The sequence below is a fragment of the Carcharodon carcharias genome, chromosome 28 (assembly GCF_017639515.1).
Source record: "Carcharodon carcharias isolate sCarCar2 chromosome 28, sCarCar2.pri, whole genome shotgun sequence".
Lineage (NCBI taxonomy): Eukaryota > Metazoa > Chordata > Chondrichthyes > Lamniformes > Lamnidae > Carcharodon > Carcharodon carcharias.
The window spans coordinates 14,820,651-14,843,659 of NC_054494.1; the positions used below are offsets into that span (position 1 = coordinate 14,820,651).

General features: G+C 46.1%; 1 protein-coding gene across 1 annotated transcript in view; it reads right to left on the bottom strand.

Moving 5' to 3' along the window:
• LOC121270728 overlaps positions 1 to 23,009 on the bottom strand; it is a 55,500-nt gene that overhangs the window by 19,388 nt on the left and 13,103 nt on the right. The window contains exons 9-17 of the mRNA XM_041176108.1: positions 21,753 to 21,950; positions 20,117 to 20,248; positions 17,836 to 17,971; positions 16,839 to 16,912; positions 14,476 to 14,595; positions 12,722 to 12,887; positions 2,188 to 2,366; positions 778 to 976; positions 326 to 530 (exon numbers count right to left, since the gene is read on the bottom strand). Of these exons, the coding sequence (XP_041032042.1) occupies positions 326 to 530; positions 778 to 976; positions 2,188 to 2,366; positions 12,722 to 12,887; positions 14,476 to 14,595; positions 16,839 to 16,912; positions 17,836 to 17,971; positions 20,117 to 20,248; positions 21,753 to 21,950 (1,409 nt within the window). The remainder of the gene's footprint in view (positions 1 to 325; positions 531 to 777; positions 977 to 2,187; positions 2,367 to 12,721; positions 12,888 to 14,475; positions 14,596 to 16,838; positions 16,913 to 17,835; positions 17,972 to 20,116; positions 20,249 to 21,752; positions 21,951 to 23,009) is intronic.

Sequence of the window (23,009 nt, forward strand, 5' to 3'; positions counted from 1 at the left end):
TAAATGCTGACACCCACCTCCTGTAAAAGGATAAAAGTAAAATGGCGGCAGAAATTTGGAACTCTCTTCTGTAACTGGCAGTTGATGTTGGGCCAGTGGTCAATTTTAAATCTGAGATTGATAGATTTTTGTTAACCAAAGGTATTAAGGGATCTACGGCAAAGGTGGGTATACAGAGTTATGTCAACAATGATCTCGCTAAATGAGGGAACAGGCCCGAGGAGCTAAATGGTCTCCTTCTGTTGCTACATTCCTTGGAGTCAGCCTATTAATTTAAGGAATACACTTATAAGCTTTTTCTTAAGGAAAATGATAACCAACATACTTGTCAAAATCTTGAAACACTGGATATGTCTCGAGATGCCGGTGGATAATCCGATCCCTCAAATGACACATCAATGACTCGAATTGAGCCCGCTCTGTGGGGCTTAAGATGTCTGCATCCACAGTGCCAACCTTCGGCAACTGGTAAGTCTCTAATGGTGGGACCTTTACATTGGGTCTCTTCTCCAACTCAGGGAGGGTGAACACTGGAAAGAGAGTTGGCATTTATTTAAATAGGAGTGAGGCAACTCTTCAGTAAGAGAAAGTTCTACAAGATGTCCAGGCCACAGTGGGCCTCTGACAAGTCTGAAGTATAGAACTGGTAGAGTACAGGAAACATTACAAAGACAATAAAGCTACATGGAGGTTGCACTATATCTTTATAAAGACATTTCCAGTTCATGTCTCTCACTCCTGCTCTCCAGTTCGCTGGCTGAGCAAACGATTCTGTACCTGAGTCGATGTTCTTGGTGAAGTTAGTCCAGGTGACATAGCCGGGCATCTTGGGGTCTTCATAACATTCCACCAAAGCTCTGAATTCGGCATCATTTAGTTCAGGGTCGAATCCAATTATACTCAGAGTCCTCCTGAAGACTGGGATGGTGATTCGTCCACTGCGCAAAGTGTCAAAGTCCTCAATGAAATCAACAGTCTGAAATGGAAATATATTTGAGTTAGAGTTGGGGGAGTGGATGGGAGGGGGGGGTTGCTACTCTGTGGGGTTTTTAAAAATTTGTTCTTGGGATGAGAATGGCACTGGCAAGGTGGCATTAATGGCCCATCTCCTTGAGAAGGTGGTGGTGAGCCACTTTCTTGGACTGTTGCAGTTCATGTAGTGCAAGTACAGTGGTGTTAAAGACAGAGTTCCAGATTTTTGACCCAGCGACAGTGAGGGAATGGCGATATAGCTTCAAGTTAGGATGTTGTGTGGCTTGGGGGGGAACTTGCAGGTGATGGTGTTCCCATTGTCTGCTGCCCTTGTCCATCTAGGTAGCGGAGGTCATGGGTTTGGAAGGTGCTGTCGAAGGAGCCTTGGTGAGTTGCTGCAGTGCATCTTGTAGGTGGTACACACTGCTGCTACTGTACTTCGGTGGTGGAGGGAGTGGGTGTTTAAGATGGTGGATGGAGTGCCAATCAAGTGGGCTGGATGGTGTCGAGTTTCTTCAGTGTTGTGGGAGCTGCACTCATCCAGGGAAGTGGAGAGTATTCCATCATACTCCTGACTTGTAGATGGTGGACAAGCTTTGAGGAGTGGGGAGTTGAGTTCCCTGCCATAGAATTCCCAACTTTGAACTCCTCTTGTAGTCACAGTTGATATTTATATGACTGGTATAGTAATGTTTCTGGTCAATGCTCATATCATAAGGGCCTAGAGAGAGTAGAAAAGGAAAAACTGTTCCTATTGGTGGAAAGATTGAAAACCAGAGGGCACAGATTTAAGATAAATGGCAAAAGAATCAATGGCGACACGAGGAGAAACTTTTCTATGCAGCGAGTGGTTAAGGTCTAGATTTCACTGTCTGAGAGTGTGGTGGAGGCAGGTTCAATGGAAGCATTCAAGAGGGAATTGTGTTATTATCTGAAAAGAAAGAACGTGCAGGGTTATGGGGAATGGCACTAGGTGAATTTCTCATTCAGAGAGCCAGCACTGGCATGATGGGCTGAAAGGCCTCCTTCTGCACAGCGATTCTATGATGGTAACCCCCTACACCCCCCCCCCCCACCAAAATGTTGCTGGTCACTCACCCTCCTGCAAGAGGAAAGGAAAGGAGGGGATTTGGGATGGTGGTGGGGGAATCCAACAGGAGAAGCCATAAAAAAAGGAGATTAAAAATGGGAAGTGAAAGAAGCTCCATTTCTCACCCTGACTCTGTTGACTAGAACATGGTGGCGCATTCGAGCAAGCAGTTCACCCACGTCCACATTGCTGGAGCCTGTCTTCGGCTGCGGAGTGAACCCAAGTCGTTGGTGTTCCAGGGTAGGCGTTGACTCTTCTGCCGGTGTTTCAGGCTCAAAGGAATCCACTTTAAAACCGGTGTATTCTGGAAGAGGGACCACAGAGAATGGCCTTTGATACATTCAGGGTAGGCTTCCTGTTTCCTGCTGTGAGCCGGGCACAAACGCAAGTGCAATGGGTGAGGGGGGATCGTCCCCTGGCCAGATTCCGGGTGAGCCCATCCAATGGGGGAGGAAAATCTCTTGCACCCCATCCCCAGCCCCTCACACATCCATCCCCCCTTATCCCCCAATCCCCCATGCCAAACTCCCCCTCATCCCCCCACTACCTCATTGCCCTCCCAACCACCCCCTCCATTACCCACCCCCCCTCCCCCCACCCCCCACACCCCCACCACTGCTCCTAGACGTACGGTTGCAAGTGAGGTTAAAGAGAGATTGCACCTTTTAAAGGCCAGCATTTATTGCCCATCCCTAATTGCCCTTGAGAAGGTGGTGGTGAGCTGCCTTCTTGAACCGCTGCAGTCCATGTGGAGTAGGTACATCCACAGTGCTGTTAGGGAGGGAGTTCCAGGATTTTGACCCAGTGACAGTGAAGGAACGGTGATATATTTCCAAGTCAGGATGGTGAGTGACTTGGAAGGGAACTTCCAGGCGGTGGTGTTCCCATGTGTCTGCTGCCCTTGTCCTTCTAGATGGTATTGGTTATGGGTTTAGAAGGTGCTGTCTAAGGAGGCTTGGTGAATTCCTGCAGGGCATCTTGTAGAGAGTACACACTGCTGCTACTGTGCATTGTTTGTGGATGTTTGTGGATGTGATGCAAAACAAGCAGGCTGCTTTGTCCTGGGCAGTGATGAGCTTCTTGAGTGTTTTATGGAGCTGCACTCATCCAGGCAAGTGGAGAGTATTCCATCACACTCCTGACTTGTAAATGGTGGATAGGCTTTGGGGAGTCAGGAGGTGAGTTACTCACCACAGGATTCCTAGTCTCTGACCTGCTCTTGTAGCCACAGTATTTATATGGCTAGTCCAGTTCAGCTTCTGGTAACTCCCAGGATGTTAATAGTGGGGGATTCAGTGATGGTAATGCCATTGAATGTCAAAGGGTGATGGTTAAATTCTCTCTTGTTGGAGATGTTCATTGCCTGACACTTCTGTGGTGCGAATGTTACTTGCCACTTGTCAGCCCAAGCCTGGATATTGTCCAGGACTTGCTGCATTTGGACGTGGACTGCTTCAGTTTCTGAGGAGTCATGAATGGTGCTGAACAGTGTGCAATTATCAGGAGTAATCTAATCATGTACAGCCCGGGCAGAAAGGGGCTGTCTATACTGTGGCTTCCCTTTCTCTTCCTCCAATTGCTCTGCCTAGTGCTTCTCAGAATCTTGCCTGATAGGAAAGAGCAGGATCTGTTCCCTCATGGTGGCTACGTTCTGAGAATACCAACCAGCTGAGCAGAGTGGGGCGATCCAGAGCGATTCAGGCAGCTGGAGTGCTGCTCGAGAATGCTGATGGTGTCCTCTATAAAGTACCTTGTGGTAGCATGGCTCTCACTGTAGGATTGCTCTGTACTTGTGCATGGATTCCGGACCTGAGCTGTGAGGTTTATCTTGGGTGGGTTGTCCATGCTGTCTGGTAGCCAGCCGAGAACTTGCTATAGTTGTTCAAATACAGGTGGCCTGCAGCTAAATGAAGGAAGCGTGACTGCTGCCAGGATAATGGGCATCTACAGGTATATGCTGCACTGCCTGTGGTCACACACCAGCTGCACATTAATAGAATGAAATCCCCTTCAGCTGAGTTCAGGTGAGGAGAAACAACAGATGGACCATCACATTACTGAGTGTATCCTATAGGCCGTCGACCAGTGGGAAAGTTACCGAGGAACAAATTTGCGGGGAATTTACTGAGAGGTGCAAAAACTATCGAGCAGTGATAATGGGGGACTTTAATTATCCAAATGTAGATTGGGATAGTAAAGGGCAGAGGGGGGGAAAGAGTTCCAGAAGTGTGTTCAAGAGAATTTTCTTGATCAGTATGTTTCCAGCCAATCACTGAAGGCAGTGGAATTATTTTTGCTGCTTGTTATACAATAAAACTATTGAAGTCAACAAAAGTAAACACCGAGCAGTGCATACAACAGGCGGCCGACCCTTCATTCTGTCTACATCCCATTTCACCCCTGCTCTCTACTCTTTAAGAATCTTAAATACTTGCAGTGCTTGCTTTTGCAGCCTACGCCTGTGTTTACATAGGCATTAAGCTTTTTTTTAACATCTTCATTTCCTTGCTTTGCCACCTTCAGAGGTTTGTGTACCTACGCCTCCAGGTGTCTCTGTTCCTGTATCTCCTTTAGAATTGGACCTTTTTGTTTTTACTGCCTCTCCTCATTCTTCCATCCAAAATGAATCACTTCATACTTCTCTGCTTTAAATTGCATCTGCCACTTGACTGCCCATTTTACCTCTCTGTCTATGTCTTCCTGAAGTCTGTTCACAGTTTACTATACATCCGAGTTGTGTGTCCTCTGCAAATAATGTCCTGTGTAGCCAGTCCTGTGTTTCCAGTCACACCTAGCCAAGTCAAGGTCATTAAGACATATTAAAAAAAATAGTGGTTCCAACATTGACTCCTGGGGAATATAGCTGTATACTTCTCCTCAGTCTGAGAAATAATCATTCAACACTGCTCTCTGCTCTCTCTCCTGTAGCCAATTTTTGATCCATGCAGCCACTGACCCTTTAATTCAATTTTGCTAACAAATGGTACTTTATCAAACCCCTTTTGAAAGTTCATATACAGCAAATCAAATACAATGCCCTCTTCAGCCCTCTCCGTTACTTCACCAAAGAGTTCCATCATATGAGTCAAACACAACTCTGTCTTTAACAAACCTGAGATAAAAGCAAAATACTGCGGATGCTGGAAATCTAGAACAAAAACAAAAATACCTAGAAAAACTCAGACCTGCTGAGTTTTTCCAGGTATTTTTGTTTTTGTTTAACAAACCTGTGCTGGCTTTCACTCATTAACCCATATTCCAAGCGCCCATGATCCCTCACCAAGGTGATCCATGTTGTAAAAGATCCAACTCCTGACTACGTCAAGTCTCCATAGGGTATTTTCCTTTCATTGTCCACAGATTTAGATGGTCAACCATCAAAGCTGAAAGTTAAAGCAATGATCTCTGTGCCCAATCCAACAACCACAGAGACAGTAGCTGTCATTTCTGGGGCTGGTCAATTATTGTAGTGACTTGGTCAAAACATGTCATGGTCGTGTAACCATTGGGTAGACTCCTTCATAAGAATGTAAAGTGAGAGCAGTCAGGACCCCAGAGTAATCTTGAAAAGCGGATTGGGATATTAAAATGCCAGAGTCCCTGCTAATTTCCTCTTGCTTTCCCACGTGTTTACTTCCAGTCTCCCTGGCACCAAACGCTATGATGTACGTGGAAAGGTATGTAGAAGACCTTTCTTAAGACATTCTAAGGTTTTTTTCCCAGTTGGGTTGTGCATTTTCTTCCTTTATTTCTTTGATTTGTGCCAAGTGATGTGACATCCCCTTTTCTAGAATGCCCACTTTATTGGTACAATGGGTTGTCCTATGGAGGTGCCCTTTATGGAGGTAGAAGAGGAAAAACAATGGAGCTTACTTGAGCTGGACAATGACACAATGCACCCACCCCGGAGTACTCACACATTCCCATTTACGGGCACAGAGACCATCAGAAACTCTACCTGCAGAGAATCTGAGTCAGCAGGAGCAGCTCAGAGGGGGCAGTGTGCCACCTTAAGGGCAACTACAGCTAGCTATGAACCCCAGGGTGGCACTGCCAGCAGCAGCAGTAGGGGCAGTAGCTTTGCCTCAAGTTCACTGCATTCCCCTCCTGCCAAGTCTGCTGGAATGCCATCCTGAGGAGTGGTTGAGCGAACAGAGGCATTCTCCCAGTTACCAGCCTGTGCTGAACCACTTCCACCTCAGCGGCTACCAAATTGGGGTCCAGGGACCGTGTCACCCCACCCGCTCTGCATTTACTGTGTTAGCTGCTGAGTTTTGGCAACCAATTTTGTCCCCAAAAAGACACAGAGGTGTGATAAACGTGTTTGAAAAAGGATATAAACATTTCTTTCCCCACCATGAGTCACCATAGACCATACCAAGTAGGAGCAGGAGTAGCACATTCAGCCCGTTAAGCCTGTTAAGCCATTCAATCAGATCATGGCTAATCTGATTATGATCTCAACTCCACGATCTTGCCTGTCCCTGATAACCCTTGACTCCCTTGTCATTCAAAAACCTGTCTAACTCAGTCTTGAATATATATAACCCAGCCTCCACTGCTCTCTGTGGAAGAGAATTCCAAAGGCTAATGACCCTCTGAGAGAAGAAACTCCTCCTCATCTCTGTCTTAAATGAGAGACCCCTAACTCTGAAACTAAGACCCCTAGTTCTAGATTCCCCCTCAGCATTCTCTCAGTATCTATACCCTGTCAAGCTCCCTCAGTGTCTTATATGTTTCAATAAGAACACCTCTTACTGTTCTAAACTCCCATGAGTATAGTCAAGCACCTTTAAGTGGCTGCCTCCCTTTACATTTACCCTCAATAAACTGCTTACAGGTGATTTTCTTCCCCCTTTCCTCCTGCCCAACCTCCCAATGCCAGGCCCCTGGTGTATGGCCCATCACGTAAATAAGGTTAACCTCACCAAACCAAGTAGGATATGCACATTATTGATTGGGGACATTGCCTGGCTATTGCCTGATCACAAACACTGCCCCATTTCCCATCCTCATGTAAGGCCTTGGGACCCAGTTATTCTGAATGTCAATTGAAATTCTACCAGAGCTGTTGCATGGCAGCCTGCTGATTTACTGCTCACCGAGACACTCTAGAGGCAAACATCCGGTACTGCAAGGGTTCATTGTGAAGCCTCTCTCGAATTATAGACAAATCCTGGTGTAAACTGTTTTATATCTGAATTTCGATCCTGCTTCAGTTAAGAGCTCTTGAAGTCGGAGTGAAGCTCCAAAGCAAACTGCACAAACTGTACCTTATCAGGTACACAATCTCCCACACGGGTGGATTGTATCAGGAGTCTGTGGCATTTCCACACCACTGACACTCTCACTAATGGAAAGGGGAGTTTCCTGCACATCCAGATTCTCAAGCAGCAAGGAAGAGAGAGTAAAACAGGGAGAGAAGAAAAAGAGGCCACAGGGCTGGCGCAGGAATATTAGGTGCCCTAGGCAAACCTTCAGCCTTGCTCGGCCCTCACACCCTCCCACCCCCGCCACCCACAATTAACATTTGAAAACGAAAATGGTGCATTAGTCTGAATAAAAATTCTAAATTTATAATTACAGATTTATTTTAAATGAAAAAGGAGAATATGGTGCTACTGATTGTACATTCTCATTGTTCTACACTCTTCACAGGATATGTACTGGAAGGAATGCACATTATAATGTGTAATATGACTCACATGATGTAATACTGCTGTCCTTGCAACAGTTAACAAATGATCTTGTGCACAATTTATTATCATTACGATAGAGCAGGCAAGATTAAATTACATTCTTTCATGGGATGTGGGCATCACTGGCAAGGCCAGCATTTGTTGCCCATCCCTAATTGCCCTTGAACTGAGTAGCTTGCTAGGCCATTTCAGAGCGCAGTTAAGCAACCACTGCTGTGGGTCTGGAGTCACGTGTAGGAGGGCAGATTTCCATCCCTAAAGGGCATTAGTGAACCAAATGGGTTTTTCCCAACAATTGATGATCGTTTCATGGTCACCATTAATGAAGCTAGTTTTCAATTCCAGGTTTATTAGTCAAATCTAAGATGCTGCCCTGGGATTTGAACCCACGTCCCCAGAGTATTCACCTAGACCACAAGATTGCTAATATAGTGACGTTACCACTACACCACCGTCTCCCCAATCCTTGCAGTTTTGGAATAGTCATGTAGATATACAAATTTGGAAAACTGTCACAGAATGAGGAATATAATATGAAATCCTGGGAAAGAATGCAATGTAAATACGTGGAAATCTGGATGTATGTCAGCATATGTGGACAGATATGAGTCAATTCTTGTCCTTTCGCTCCCACTGTCGAAGCCTGTTTCTTTACTTAAGTCGTTCCATGAATATTTAGGGACATAAGAAACAGGAGCAGGAGTAGGCCATTCAGCCCCTCGAGTCTGCTCCACCATTCAACCAGATCATGGCTAAATATTTGAATCTACCCCAAGCTCATTCATATTTTTTGTGGCCTCCCAAATCCCACCCCCTACCCCCACCACAATTTTTACCGCTCTGGGTGACTGCCTAGTTTGCCTCGTGTTTGCACCAACCCTAGGATGATAAGAAAAAGAAGACTACATTACGTAGAATTTTACAGCACAGAAATAGGTCAACTGGTCAATGCTGTGTTTTATGTTCCACACAAGCCTTCTCCCACTAGACTATACTTAATCTTACAAAAATATTCTTTCTATCCACCCACATACCATGCTTTGAATGCTATGTACAGTTCTGATTGCCAACACTGGAGAAGGTGCAAAAATTCATCTACGGGGATGATACCAGGCAGAACAGGCTAGGTCTCTTTTAGCTTCAGAGGAGGAAGCTGAGGTGGTGACCTAATCGAGGTCTATAAAATTATGAAATGTTGTAATGGAATAGGCACAGGGAGTGGGTTTCTTATCATGGGGAAGAGCAAAAGTAGAGTCCATTAATATAAGATGGTCACCAAGAAACCAAATAAAAACTTTTCTACCTAAAGAGGATTGAGAAGGGCAGAGCTCACTAACACAGGGATGGCTGAAGAGAATAGTGTAGATGCTTTTATATGAAGGCTAAATACTCATTTGAGTGAGAAGGGAAAAGATGAAGGATACGCTTATAGAATTGGATGAGGAAGATGGTGGAGTATTAAGTGGACCATGACTGCTAGCATGTATTGGTTGGGCTGAATGGCCTGTTTCTCTCGTGTATTCTATGTGATTCCATGATTCTCTTAGGTTAGGAGCTTGACAATTTAGGAGAGAAATCAGGAAGAATTTTTCACACAAAGGTTCATGGAAATCTGGAACTCCTTACCCCAAATGGCTGTGGATTGAGATTTTGAGATTGAGATTGATAGTTTTGATAGATAGCTAAGGGTATTAAGGGATATCAAGAAAAGGTGGGTAAATAGAGATGAAGTACAGATCAGCTATGAACTAACTGATTGGAACATAGAAACATAGGAGCAGGAGTAGGCCATTCAGCCCTTCAAGCCTGCTCCACCATTCGATAAGATCATGGCTGATCTGACTGCAGCCTCAACATCATCTGCCTGTCTTGATTGGAAGACAGGGTTGCCAACTGTGATTAAGTGTATTCCTGGAGGTTTCACCCTATGACCTGCCCCCATGCTCCAGCCATTAGTCGGCCAACACATCCAGCCCTGTGACGTACTGCCCTCCTACGCCAACTGGAATGCAAAAAGACTCATTACCCAATTGGATGATGCTTGGCTGTCAGTCAAACAGCCTTTTTTTTGCCACTTTCAATATTTTCATATCTGGTAAAGAGAAATGTTCAAAAAAAATTGTTTTAACTATTTTTTTAATGTCCCAATGATTTTTCTCCAGGGTTGCACACAGCAGTGTCCTAGAGATTGATCTTCAATTCCTGGAGACTCCAGGTCAATCCTAGCGGGTTGGCAGCCCTATTGGAAGAACAGGCTCAAGGGGCTGAATTGCCTACTCCGAGTCCAATGCTCCTCCATCCCAGACTAAATATACAAATGAGACTTTGGTGCAATCGGAGGCCATTCAATCTCACAAAACCAAACGTGTAGGTGGTGTTGAAGGACCAAGATTATGAATCCATCAGCCAGTTCCATAGTGCAATCTGCAGCATTGGCTGGTGACAACCAGTAAAGAGAGGTCACACGCCTGGATAGCATACCAGTGATCCACAAAACTAAGATCAATAAAACGCAAGTAGGAGGGACAGAGGTCAAGGAATAAAACTCCAACTTTACATCAAATTACGAATTTACAGCACAGAACCAGGTCATTCAGCCAATGAGCCTATGCCAGTGTTTATGATGCCCAAAAGCTCCCTCCTCTCTCCTCCATCTCACCCTATCAGTATAGCCGCCTATCCCTTTCTCCCTCATGTATTTATCGAGCTCCCTCTTAAATGCACCCAGGTTATTCACCTCAACTACTCCCTCTGGCAGCGAGTTCCACACACTCTGACCACTGTCTGGGTAAAGAAGTTTCTCCTGAATGCCTCATTGGATTTATTAGTGATTATCTGGGATTTCTGGCAGCCAGATGTTTAAGTTACAAGAGCCTGTATCTATCAGGTAAATGATATAACAGGAAAGAAGAGCATTTCCCATTCTTAGCCATCAGAACAGTGATGAGTGGCAGATACACACCGTCCGGTGGAATTCCCTGCACTGGTTTTTGTGAGACATGGGGGTGGGGGGGGGGTGGGGGGCAGGATTTTTGGGTGGTTGGGCAGGCCTGGGGGTGGTGAGGAAGCAGCCCACCGCCCGCGATCGGACCCCCCGGCCGCGATTACACCCTGGCTGGCCAATCGACGGCCGGCCAGCATGAAAGGCATGCTGAGAAGCTCAGTGCTGCTGGGGTGGGGGAAGGAGGAGGGTGAGCGCAAGAGTCTGTGCGTGTGTGCGGGGGGAGCGCGTACAGGAAGCTCCCTGAAGGCAGGGGGGGCTGAAGCAGTTTAAATGCGGCACAGACTAGAAGGGCCGAGTGGCCTGTTTTCTGTGCTGTAGTGTTCTATGGTTCCATGGTTCTAAATCAAAATGAAAGATTTTGAAAATTGGAAAAAAATGTCCCCGCTTGGACTCGCTGGCGTGGACAGAAACATAACAACAATTAGGTCAAAACACCTTTATTTTTTTTTTAAATTCATGTCGGAAACCTCATTCCGCCCGGGGCTGAGGTTCCCTTAAAAAAATAAGCCAAAGGCCGCCTGGCTGATTCACCCGCCCGCCAACTGTAACGTTAGATGGGCAGAAGAATACGTGTTAATTAATTGACTAATGGCCTTAAAGGGCCTCTTAATTGTCGACGGGCACTGCCGCCTCTCGTGAGCATCCGCTGACTGAAATGTCGCCCGAGTGCGGGATGGTGTCAGGAAGCCCGCCCGACACCATCGTGCGCTATTTCCGCTATTTCACTCTCCCACATGCCAGGTGGAAAACCCTGCCCAAGGAGGTTGAAGTGTGAATCTTTTTTGTTTAACTAATCGGAAGAGGTCACCCTGGAAGTTCCGAGAAGCAACATTGGTGTTTTCAGAGGCCTCGCGAGGGGTGGGGAGGGGGTGGTCACCCTCCTGACGTTCAGGCTAAGGAGTGACCTTGGAGGACACAGGATCATCCATACAGAAGGTGGTGGGGGTGGGGGTTGCGGGTGGGAGGGATGGGGGGGAGGGGTGGGTGAGGGCAAGGGCGAGAAAAGCCTCAACATAAAAGTTCTTTAACCTGCTAATCCACCTGAAAATAATGCCAGCAAAAGGTGCTTTGGCACAGCGGTTCCCAAACTGTGGATCACGCCCCCCCCACCGAAGTGGGGGTCACATTGATGAGGTTCTGGCGTTGGAAGCTCTGAGACAGGAATGGTGGCCATGGAGGTCAGACTCAGTTTTGACAGATTGAGAGGCCCCTGTAAATGCTGATGGTTTTTTTCTGTCGCTGGGTGCGGCCCAGATGACCTGCTCTCTGAGGCCTGATCGCTGCTGCTAGGGTTGCCAACTGTGATTAAATTTACTCCTGGAGGTTTCATCCCATCACCTGCTCCCACACTCCAGCCATTAGTCGGCCAACACATCCCTCCTTGTGATACACTGCCTTCCTACGCCAATTGGATAGCAAAAGACTCATTACCCAATTGGATGATGCTTGACTGTCAGCCAAACAGCCCTTTTTTCCCTATTTTCAGTATTTTTATATCTGGTGAAGAGAAACATTCAAAGAAAATGACCAGAAAACCCCATTCTCTTTTAATGTCCCAATGAATTTTCTCCAGGGTTGCACACAAGCACTGTCCCGGAAATTAGCCTTCAATTCCTGGAGACTCCAGGTCAGTTCTGGAGGGTTGCCAACCCTAGCTGCTACCACAGCCGGTGAAAAGGTAGGTCTTTGCCTTTTTTTTAGTGCCCACAGCTTCCACGCGTCCCCCACACTCAACAAATACCCCCCTCCGCCCAACAACTCTTTAGCACCCGCCCCCCCCCACTTCCCTGCTCAACAACTCTACCCTGCTCCACCCAATCTTCACTCTGGGGGGGTCACACAAAGATAGAAAAGTCACATTGGGGAAAAGTTTGGGAAGCACTTGTTTTCACAACCTGCTTTCCTCAAGACCTTTTTAAGCAGTGGAATACAGGAATCAAATCGAGACTCTCCTACCTTTATCAATAGCCTGGCTAAACGCCACATAGTTTATTTCTCCAGTCACTGGATCCTCAAATTTCTTGCAGAGCAGCTTGAAGTCCATTGGCAGCACGGTGAACCCCAGGTAATCCAATCCCCTCTCAAACTGGGACTTAGTCAGGAGTCTCCTGTACGCAACTTTCTGTTTAATTGAACACACCCACATATTAATTAGTGAGACTCTTTTGAGTGAGTTGGGGGGGTGGGTGGTGTTGAACTGTTTGGGTCAGGTTGGTGTGCAGGTGCACTTAAAATCTTAAAGATCATATTCCCGACCTAAGCCCGCCTTTCCAACCTGCTCGCGTGCAGCGTTAGCTGAGGCTGCAAGTTGCAAGGGAAACCAGAAGGAAAAGCCAGTTAAATGTGGGAATTGGCTGGTTACTGGTCTGAACTGGTCTTGTTTGCCTTCATATGGATCTTCAATTCGGACCAGTGCCAGCCATTCCCCAAGTTTTACTGGTTTTTCTTTATAATCCGATTTAAGGAGGTGGCCTGCAGCTTTAAATATGGTAATCAGGCTGCGAGCTCCATTGTCATTCAGCCTTACAGCTTTAGCTGTTGTTGACCAGGTTTCCCAACCATTACATCCCACCGAGAACTTGGGGATCCAGGATGTAAGTGGGTTTGCACCTGCCATCTGGATCCAGCGTGCTTGCCTGAGCAATCCCCTCCAACTGGCACCACTTGACCTTCCAATCACCTCCATACACCCCAGTCCAATACTCCCCCCCCCACCCCCCCACCCCATTCCCTTTCCAATGCCCGGTTCCCAACATCTTTCCGACTCTCCCCAGACCCGCACCCTATTGCTTCCCCCCGCCACTCCCAGCGGGACAGGTAAGTCAAATTCCAGGCCTATGTTTCCGCTGGGTGTAGACGTCTGAAGGACTGGAGAAAGGCCAATATTGTAACCATTGTTAGAAAGGGAGGCTGAGCTAATCTGGATAATTACACCTGTAGTAGGGAAAGTTTCAGACACTTAGGATTAAATGATCACGAGGCTATATAAAGAGGAAGTGAATTTCAAAAGGAACAATGGGAATCCAGTGTGAAGCAGTGGGGGAGTAGACAAACAAATGGATTTAGGTGAACAAGTAAGAAGCTAGTTCATAGGAACCAAAGTGACCAAAAATACTATTTCATCACAAGTGTACAGGATGTAAAGGCAAATTATAATAAGAGCGGGGGGGGTCGGTTAGCTCAGTTGACTAGATGGCTAGCATGTGATGCAGAATGATGCCAACGGTGCGGCTTCAATCTCCGGACTGGCTGTGGTATTTTATGGAGGCCCTGTCTCCTAGCCTTACCCTGAACTTGCAGAGTGGTACCCCTTAAGCTGCGAGGTGTCAAAATTGTCTCTCTCTAATGGAGAGAGATGCCTATGGTCCTTTAGGACCATGGTTAAGATGGTGATGATGACGTCAAGTGCTGGCCATCTGGAACATTCTTGACTTTCTGCCCATTGAATATGAATTGTTGGAAATCTAACCTACAGTTAGGAAGGGTATATTGCCTTGGAGAAAGTTCAGTAATGATTCCCCAGGAGGATGCCTGAAATGAAGCAATGGTGAGAATTTGTTATATTGCCTGGGGGTGAGGAGGTTAATGGGTGATTGGGGAAATATGATATAATGAGAGCATTGATACTGCAGATATGGAATCTCAGCCAGTCGCTGTGGGAAGCCCATGGCTTTGAGGGATCTGGAAGCCTTTCCAAACTATATCCTCACCTCATCAAAATCTTTGAAGAATGGATTCACCAAAAATTGCCTCATCTCCACTTGCTGGGCAAACTCTCTGAGCACTGTGTTCACACGTTTCTCTTCTAAATCTGTTAGCTCTGCCCCAAGCTATGGGAGAAAGGAAACAAAACAATGTTAGTCAACCTCAAGAGCGAGATCCCCTTGATGCTAAATCTTTATAAATCACTGGTTGGGCCTCAGCCAAATTCTGGTGTCTAATTCCGGGCACCAGGCATTAGAAAGGACACCAAGGCCTTGAAGAGAGTGCAGAGGAGATTGACTAAAATGGTTCCAGGGATGAGGGAGTTTCAATTTTCTGGAGAGACTAGAGGAGCTGGGGTTGTTCTCTCTAGATCAGAGAGGGTCCAGGGGAGATTTCAAAATTATCTCGGGGTTTGCTAGAGTAGATAGTGAGATAGTGAGGGCCAGTATCCAGGGGATGCAGGTTTAAAATAATTGGCAAAATGGCCAGGGAAAGAGAAGAATGTTTTTCATTCAGTGAGTTGTTGTGATCGGGAATGCGCTGCCTGAAAGGGCGGTGGAAGCAGATTCAATAGTAACTTTCAAAAGGGAACAGGATATATAATTGAAAAGAAAATATCTGCTGTAAAGCTGTGGGGAGAGAGCTGGCACAGACATGCTAGGCAGAATGGCCTCCTTCGATAGCATATGATTCCATGGGGGGGTAGTTTTAACATGGCTTTAATGGAGGTGGGTTTAGGAAAGGGAAACCAGCTAGAGGCTCTCCAGAGGTGAGTCCATCAATTTGAATTTTACCACAGTTTTACTTTTAGGCATTCAGGCTGTGGATCGAGAAACTTGGCAGCTGAGGGGAGGCATAAAGGGCTAGACCCATCAGCTAGGTACCTTTACAACACTGATTGTGGGCCAAGAGGAGCAGAAATGCTTCCGCCAGCTTCCCGCATCCCCCCTTCTCCCCCCAAGTAAACCTGTTTCCTTATTCTAGGCCCTGGCCCCCACAGTTCTCTTCTCCACGCCCCAAATCTGGTTTACCATCTAACCCATGATCTCTCCGTCCCTCCTCTCTGTCCCCTGGCAGTGGCCTTCTAGCACAGGCCGTCCCACCCAACAAACAATCAGCCTCTCAATCTGACCGGGTGCCAGCCGGGAAATAGAGACAAAAATTTAAAAGAGGATCTGCCATTAAATTCAGCTTCTGGCTTCCCCTCTCCTAACCCCTCCCCAGCCCGCCTGTCAATATCAGGGTCTATGATTCTATCGCGTTCCTTTTTCGGCTAACACACAACCTCCAGGGAATATTAATTCAGTTGACTGACAGTGTTGATGTTTTTCTAAAAGGTGGGGGACACACTGAGATTTAACGTGAAGCCTATTTGAATGTCTTCTCTAGACAAAACTTCTAAAAGGAAAGATCTGTAACTGGAGGCATTGTCTTCAACTATTTTAAACAGAAAGCTCCCTCCAAGTACCACAGGGACAAGACACATGTCTGTCAAGGTCTATAACTAGCGATACTAAAGTATCACTTAACAAAACCGCAACTCTTCCTTCCCATGCTACATAATACAAACCTACATCGCTACTTGTAAAGCCAAGGATTCCATGCTGTTTTTTAAAAAAAAAGCCTTATAGAATCATGGGCTAGGATTGAATCAGCCAATTGGAAACAGGCTGGAGGCAGGAGGTGATGAGGGTGGGCGGTAAAATGACAGCGTAAAGTGTCAGGAGGGAACCTGACATCTACCCGCTGCCTGGGTTTATCCAAAGGCAGCAACTAAACCGCCCACTGACCGAAGCCAATTAATCCAACTAACGGACCTTTTAATGGCTGTTGTACCATGGCGCTGGGATGTTGCTGCTGTCATAGTGTCAGGCCACCTGGGGAGACCACCAGGTACATTGAGATAGCCTCCCAGGGAATTTGTGGGAGGGGAGGGTCTTTCCTTCCCAGAGTCTTCATGTCCCACTGAAGGGGTACGCCAATAACAATGGCTGCCCCCTGGAGGGTTCACCCCGCCGAACGCCAGGGCCTGCTTGCCTACCTGAACCTGGCCCTTCGAGGATGCCTCAACTAGAGGCGCCCTCTCCTTCTCCCTGTGATTAAGCCGGAATCTTTATGAGGCAGGCCACTGCCAATAGTGGGATGGTGGTCCCTGCAAGCCACTTCTTAAAGGGCCCATGACCCACCGGCAAAATTCAACCCATAGAGTCATAATGGCACAGACGGAGGCCATTCAGCCCACTTTAACTTCACGGTCTGTCCATGTGATGTACAACCTGGTTCTGACAGCAACTATGCCATCTCTATACGGAACCGACTAGACTTCACTCGAGACCTGAGAATGCTTTCTTAACATTTGAACATTCACCTGGAACAGAGTTCCTCTTGGTGGCCTGCACACATCCGCCGTGGGATATTTTTCCAGGTGAGGGACATTATATGCTGAGAAAAGAAAAGTTTTGGGATAGAATCTCATCAGTACTGCATACCGATGCAAAAACACACATTCAGCTACATTTAACTCCAAAAGGATCTTGTTGATCTATTAAAAAGATCTTTGTTTGACTGCTGTTGCATTCACAATAAGTAACATCTCCAACATTAACTAGTCCTTTAAATATCTTCAGTCCTTTAACTACCTGTAAAATGTCCTTTTATATTTATAAAGTGCCTATATCAGAACAGCTGAAGGCACTTGACAAAGCATGGAGGTGAGTACCAGCCAACAAATGAGGAGGGGTGGGGTGGGTAGGCGGGGGTGTGTGGGGTAGGGGGGATGTGTGGGCTGGGGTGGGAGCTTAAACACACAAAGATGTACAGAAAACAAACAAGCTTTCTCCCCTAAGCAACAGAATCTGCACCCTCAGTGCTCCTGCTCCTTCCCTAATCTTTAACATGACCTATTGGGAGAGAATATTAAGTCTCAATTGGATCAAGGCCACTTTGTGCCACTTGGATTGAGGTGCACTTATTTTTCTTCCCGATGGCCCAGTACTGGAGGTTAAAAATTCTGTCCAAATTTCATCCATCTATCTTATAAAAAAATTGGTGTACACCATTATCCCATTTAGGCGGTATGATCACGTAACTTTTCCAATTTGGAGATGCTTTCTAGCGTCCTGATTGGTTAAGAAGGTCAAAATGGCTGTTCCGGTTATCTCTTCCTTTGCTGTCATTTTGCCTCAGGTGATCATGTGACTGTGCAGATTGTCTTACGGTGGGCTGGCGGGGTGAAGGGCAGGGTTCACGCCAAGGCTACAGGGCCTCGATTGGGATAGCAAAGCAGGAACGCCAACATGTCGGTCCCTTCTTCCGAAAGAAAAGTTAGAAGGTAAGCTCGCCGATACTGGAGAAGCCCTGCTCACCGTGTTCCATCACATCACAGAAATCACGATAGCGAACTTTGCCATCTCCTGTGCCAAAGCATTTGAGGAGTGTCTGGATGTCTTGCTCTGTTAAGGTGCCTTCCTTTCCACAAGTCAGGTACAAACCTCGCCTAAACTGTGGAAAAGGATGAATAATAAATCACACAATTATGTCCCTGTGGTAAAGGCTGCAACCATTTTGGTTTCCATTACATGTATGGTTGGAATAGCGACTGTTACCAGTGTTTCCATCTGAATTATCCACCAGGCTCTCCATTTTTTTACAAAAAATAGATTTTACATGAGAAATACTCTATTATTTACATTTGTATCTATATTTTCTGATGCAAGCCAATTGACTATCGTTCTTTTTGTTATTCTCTCATTGACATCTATAGACATACCAAAAGATGCTACTGAGTATTACACTCTGAGGGATACAAAAATCAAGAGACAATTGTGGTTCATAGCAACTGCTTTACATTAATATTTATCACGTACAACTATGCATTCAGAATAAATTATTTTATTTCAGAATAAGTTAATCAGGATTTCAAATGCTGAATCGCAATGCACTTCAAAATGCTGGAAAAAGCACCTAGAAAACATTCCAAAGGCAGGTCAGCTATGGTTCAGTTGGTAATACTCTTGCCTTTAAGTCACAAGGTCTAGGTTCAAGCCCTTCTCTTGGACAAAAATCAAGGCTGACATTCTAGTGTGATACTACTGAGGGAGTGCTGCACTGTTGGAGGTGCTGTCTTTGCGATTACATGTCAAAACAAAACCCCACCTGCCTGTTTCAGTGGATGTCAGAAGATCCCATTGCACTTTTCCAAAGAAGAGCAGGGGGGTTTTCCCCAGCGACCTGGCCAATGTTTATCCCTCAGTCACCATCACAAAAAAACAAGAGTATCTGGTCATTATCACGTTGCTCTTTGTGGGAGCTTGCTGTGTGCAAATTGGCTGCTATTTCCCTACATTGCAGCACTTCCAAAGAATGTCATTGGCTGCAAAGTGTTTTGGGATGTCCAATGGCTGGGATTTTCCAGCCTTATTGTGGTGGGACCCACCATGGGAGATTTGGTGGCCCAGGCAAAAGTCCATTGACTTTCAGTGGGACCGGATGGTCTCAGCAGCTGGTGGGGCCAGAAAATCCCACCCGATGATTGCAAAAAGCGCTATGTAAATGCAAGCCTTTCTTTTCTTAACATCAAGTTGACAGGAGGGCATGCACCAAGGCTCTACTAGGAGTTAAACTTTGCATCAACATTCAATTCCCCTTCAAAAATGTCTAAATTTGCCTCCGCAAAAGTTGGATTTTAATGCAGTTGTGTTTTTAGAACATGGCACAACTGATGGACGATTGGCTATAGTCGCAGCCTCCATCACTATTATTGCTACTCATGGTGGAGAGACAACTTCAAAAAACAAAACTTACAACGTGAGAAGAAACAGATGGAATTGCAGAGGCGTTGAATCAGGAAGGAAGGGAGTAGGGAAGAGGAGGGCAAACAGGTTGAGGGTCAACTTGAGGGGGCTTTTGTGGGGAAATCCATTGGGAATGAGTGGACAGCAGATGGTGGATTATGGATGAGAAGAGTGAAGGGGGGGGATGTAAAGTTGACAATACAAGAGTTGAGAAGGTTATTCTAGGGTGAATGGTCAAGGGTAGCAGGAGGGAGGGCCAGTTTTTGGAATGAGGGCGGATGGCAAGAAGATCATAGGAAGGTAGAGGGGTAACTCACGGTGGGAGTATGGCTGTGGGCTGCAGCATGTGTATTGGGGGGAGGGATGTGGAAAGGCCACATTTTCTGCCCACATTTTCTCCAATCTGTCTCCCTGGCTGCTCTGTACTCTGTCACCACCTGGCATCCCACACCTGACAGGGAAGGAAGGGAAACAAGAGGCAAAAATAGGGGAGAAATAATGAAAAGCAGCGAGTCAAAGACAGGAGAGGAGGTAAGAGAGAAAGAGGGATGGACCACATTCTCCAACTGATGGTGGTCAATGTCACTCATATCTGTTCATTTCCTATGACCCACAACAGCAATGTCACTGATACTGTAGCCCTCTGCATGGGAAATCTCTACACAATCGACAGGACTGCTCCAGTTTTCAATATGAGACGTGGGGATTGGACAGGGAAGTGGAATTGAGATAGAAGATCGTCCATGATCTTATTGACTGGCACAGCTAGCTCGAGGGGTAAATAGCCCCCCACGCTCCCATTCCTTATGTTGTTGACAACTTGGCCTTTGTCGCACAAAGTGCTTTAGCTCACCTGGCTCTCTGTGATAAGCCCAGTCCTCAGTTTGTCATAATCTTTGAAGAACTCTGAAGTCCGAATACCCTTCAGGAAAACGGTTCTTCGGATTTTGTCAAACACCTCAAGAATCCAAGGCAGTTTGGGTATCTGTAAATATTTTCGAAACCTAATCAGTTCCCGTCTTCGGTCGCTGCCATTGTTAATATATTTTTGAGATTTGTTTTATCGTGACTATTTGAGTAGGACTTCAGTCTAAAGATTTTCTTATTTTTCAAGTAATCACAGCTATTGCACGAATTAGCTACAGAGTAACCATTCCTTCAGCACCATCCTTTAAACAAATACAAGATAAGATGTAGAGGAGATGGTTCTCTCTTATCAAGTACCCCCAGATCAGGCAAGAACCTGGTTAAAACCCATTGCACACATCCCATAAAGTGATCCAGAACCAGGCGTGACACTGGATTAACTCTGACAAACCTCGGAGACACGCTTCCATTTTACCAGATCTTTTTAGGAGATGACAAGAAGGTCGATTTTATCACATGGAGAATTTTACATCCCAACCCCAGGTCCAGTTTTCCCAAATTTCTGGCACTAACCTCACCGCTGAGGCATCCACCTGACACAATCAAACTGCGCCCTGTCTCTGTCACAATCTGCAAACATCTTGAGCGCAAACTATTCCGCTATTATTTTTAAAAAACTGAACAGAAATGGGAAACAACGAAGGAAAATCTGAATTTTTGTACAAGGAATGGTTGAAACAAAGGTCGGAAACCCAAACAGGAAAACCCAAAGATCTAGCAAAACCCGAACACTAAAACCTGAATAACAAATCCCAAACACCAAAACTCAAATACTATAATGCAAAGAAACACCAAAACTCGACATCGAAACCCGGATGTCGTCATCATGGTCGGCTCTCCCTCGGGTCGAGGATGACATCTACTCAGGGTTGTGTCTTTCTGCCGTGGGTCTTCATGCGACTGATTCTTGACCCACAGATCTTTGGGCACATGGCACAGGATGTCCCACGAGGTCGTGGGATTCGGAATGCAGGAATTGCTTTCCTTTCTTTACTTCTCAGCTGCCGCTCTGCCTCATCATTGAGACATTGTGACTCAAAGCATCACACAGCTTAGTCATAGAGTCGTAGAGTTGTACAGCACAGAAACAGGCCCTTCGGCCCATTGTGTCCATGCCGGCCATCAAGCACCTATCTATTCTAATCCCGTTTTCCAACCATTGGCCTATAGCCCTGTGTGCTATGGCATTTCAAGTGCTCATCTAAATACTCCTTAAATGTTGTGAGGGTTCCTGCCTCTACCACCCCCTCAGGCAGTGTGTTCCAGATTCCAACCACCCTCCGGGTGAAAAAACCTTTCCTCAAATCCTCTCTAAACCTCCTGCCCCTTACCCTAAATCTGTGCCTCCTGGTTATTGACACCTCCATTGAGGGAAAAAGTTTATTTCTATCTACCCTATTTATGGCCCTCATAATTCTCTATACCTCTATCAGGTGCCCCCTCAGCCTTCTCTGCTCTAAGGTCTAGCATAGGTCAGAGAGGCAGTTGAAGGAAAAGGAAATAAATTTACTAGCAAAGGGGGGACAGATGAGGCAACTGTTATGTGGAAAATGAACACATACCTCAGGTGGCCAGTAGCCATAGGGAATTGGTGGCCTAATGGGGTGATCTGTCTCCATGGCCTTGATCCCGGCGAGAATGTCATTGTAAAAGTTAAGGTAGTTGATGAAGCCAGGCTTCCCTGGGACTACATAGTGAGAGGCAATTACTGACACCATCTCATCCGTCAGACCAACAGGACGTATTATAGCACGGCGAAACTGCAGGGGAAGCAGAAGAGAAGTTTCAGCTTATATATCAATAGTTAGATTATGTTAGGATATCATAGCCAACAGAGGAAACCAATTATTGTGACATTTGTAGTGCTACGTGCTAGACTTCTTTACTTTACATTGACTCTGTTTCAAAAGTAATTTTTGGATGTTTGAAGCATATGATAATCAAATAACACTCATACCACACAAGTGCCAAGCAATGACCATCTCCAACATAAGAGAACCCAACCATCTCCCCTTGTGCTCAACGGCAATAAGATCACTGAATCTCCCACCATCAACATGCTTAACAGGAGCAGTTATATAAATAAAAACAAAAAACTGCGGATGCTGGAAATCCAAAACAAAAACAGAATTACCTGGAAAAACTCAGCAGGTCTGGCAGCATCAGCGGAGAAGAAAAGAGTTGACGTTTCGAGTCCTCATGACCCTTCAGCAGAACTAAGTTCATGAGGACTCGAAACGTCAACTCTTCTTCTCCGCCGATTCTGCCAGACCTGCTGAGTTTTTCCAGGTAATTCTATTTTTGTTTTGCAGTCATATAAATACTGTGTCTACAGGTCAGAGGCTAGGAATTCTGCAGTGAGTAACTCACCTCCTGACTCACCAAAGCTTGTCCACCGTCTACAAAGCACAAGTCAGGTGTGCGATGGAATACTCTCCACTTGCCTGGGTGAGTGAAGCCCCAGCAACAGGCAAGAATGTGACACCATCCAGGACAAAGCAACCTGCTTGACCAGCACCCCATCCTCCACCTTAAACATTCACTCCCTCCATCACCAATGCACAGTGGCAGTCATGTGGACCATCTACAAGGCGCACTGCAGCAACTCACCAAGGCTCATTTGACAGCACCTTTCAACCATTACCACCTAGACAGACAAGGGCAGCAGATACATGGGAACGCCACCACCTGCAAGTTCCCATAATGGAAATACATTGCTGTTCCTTCACTGATACTTATGGGTCAAAATCCTGGAACTCCCTCCCTAACAGCAATGTGGGTGTACCTACACCACTTGGCCTGCAGTGGTTCAAGAAGGC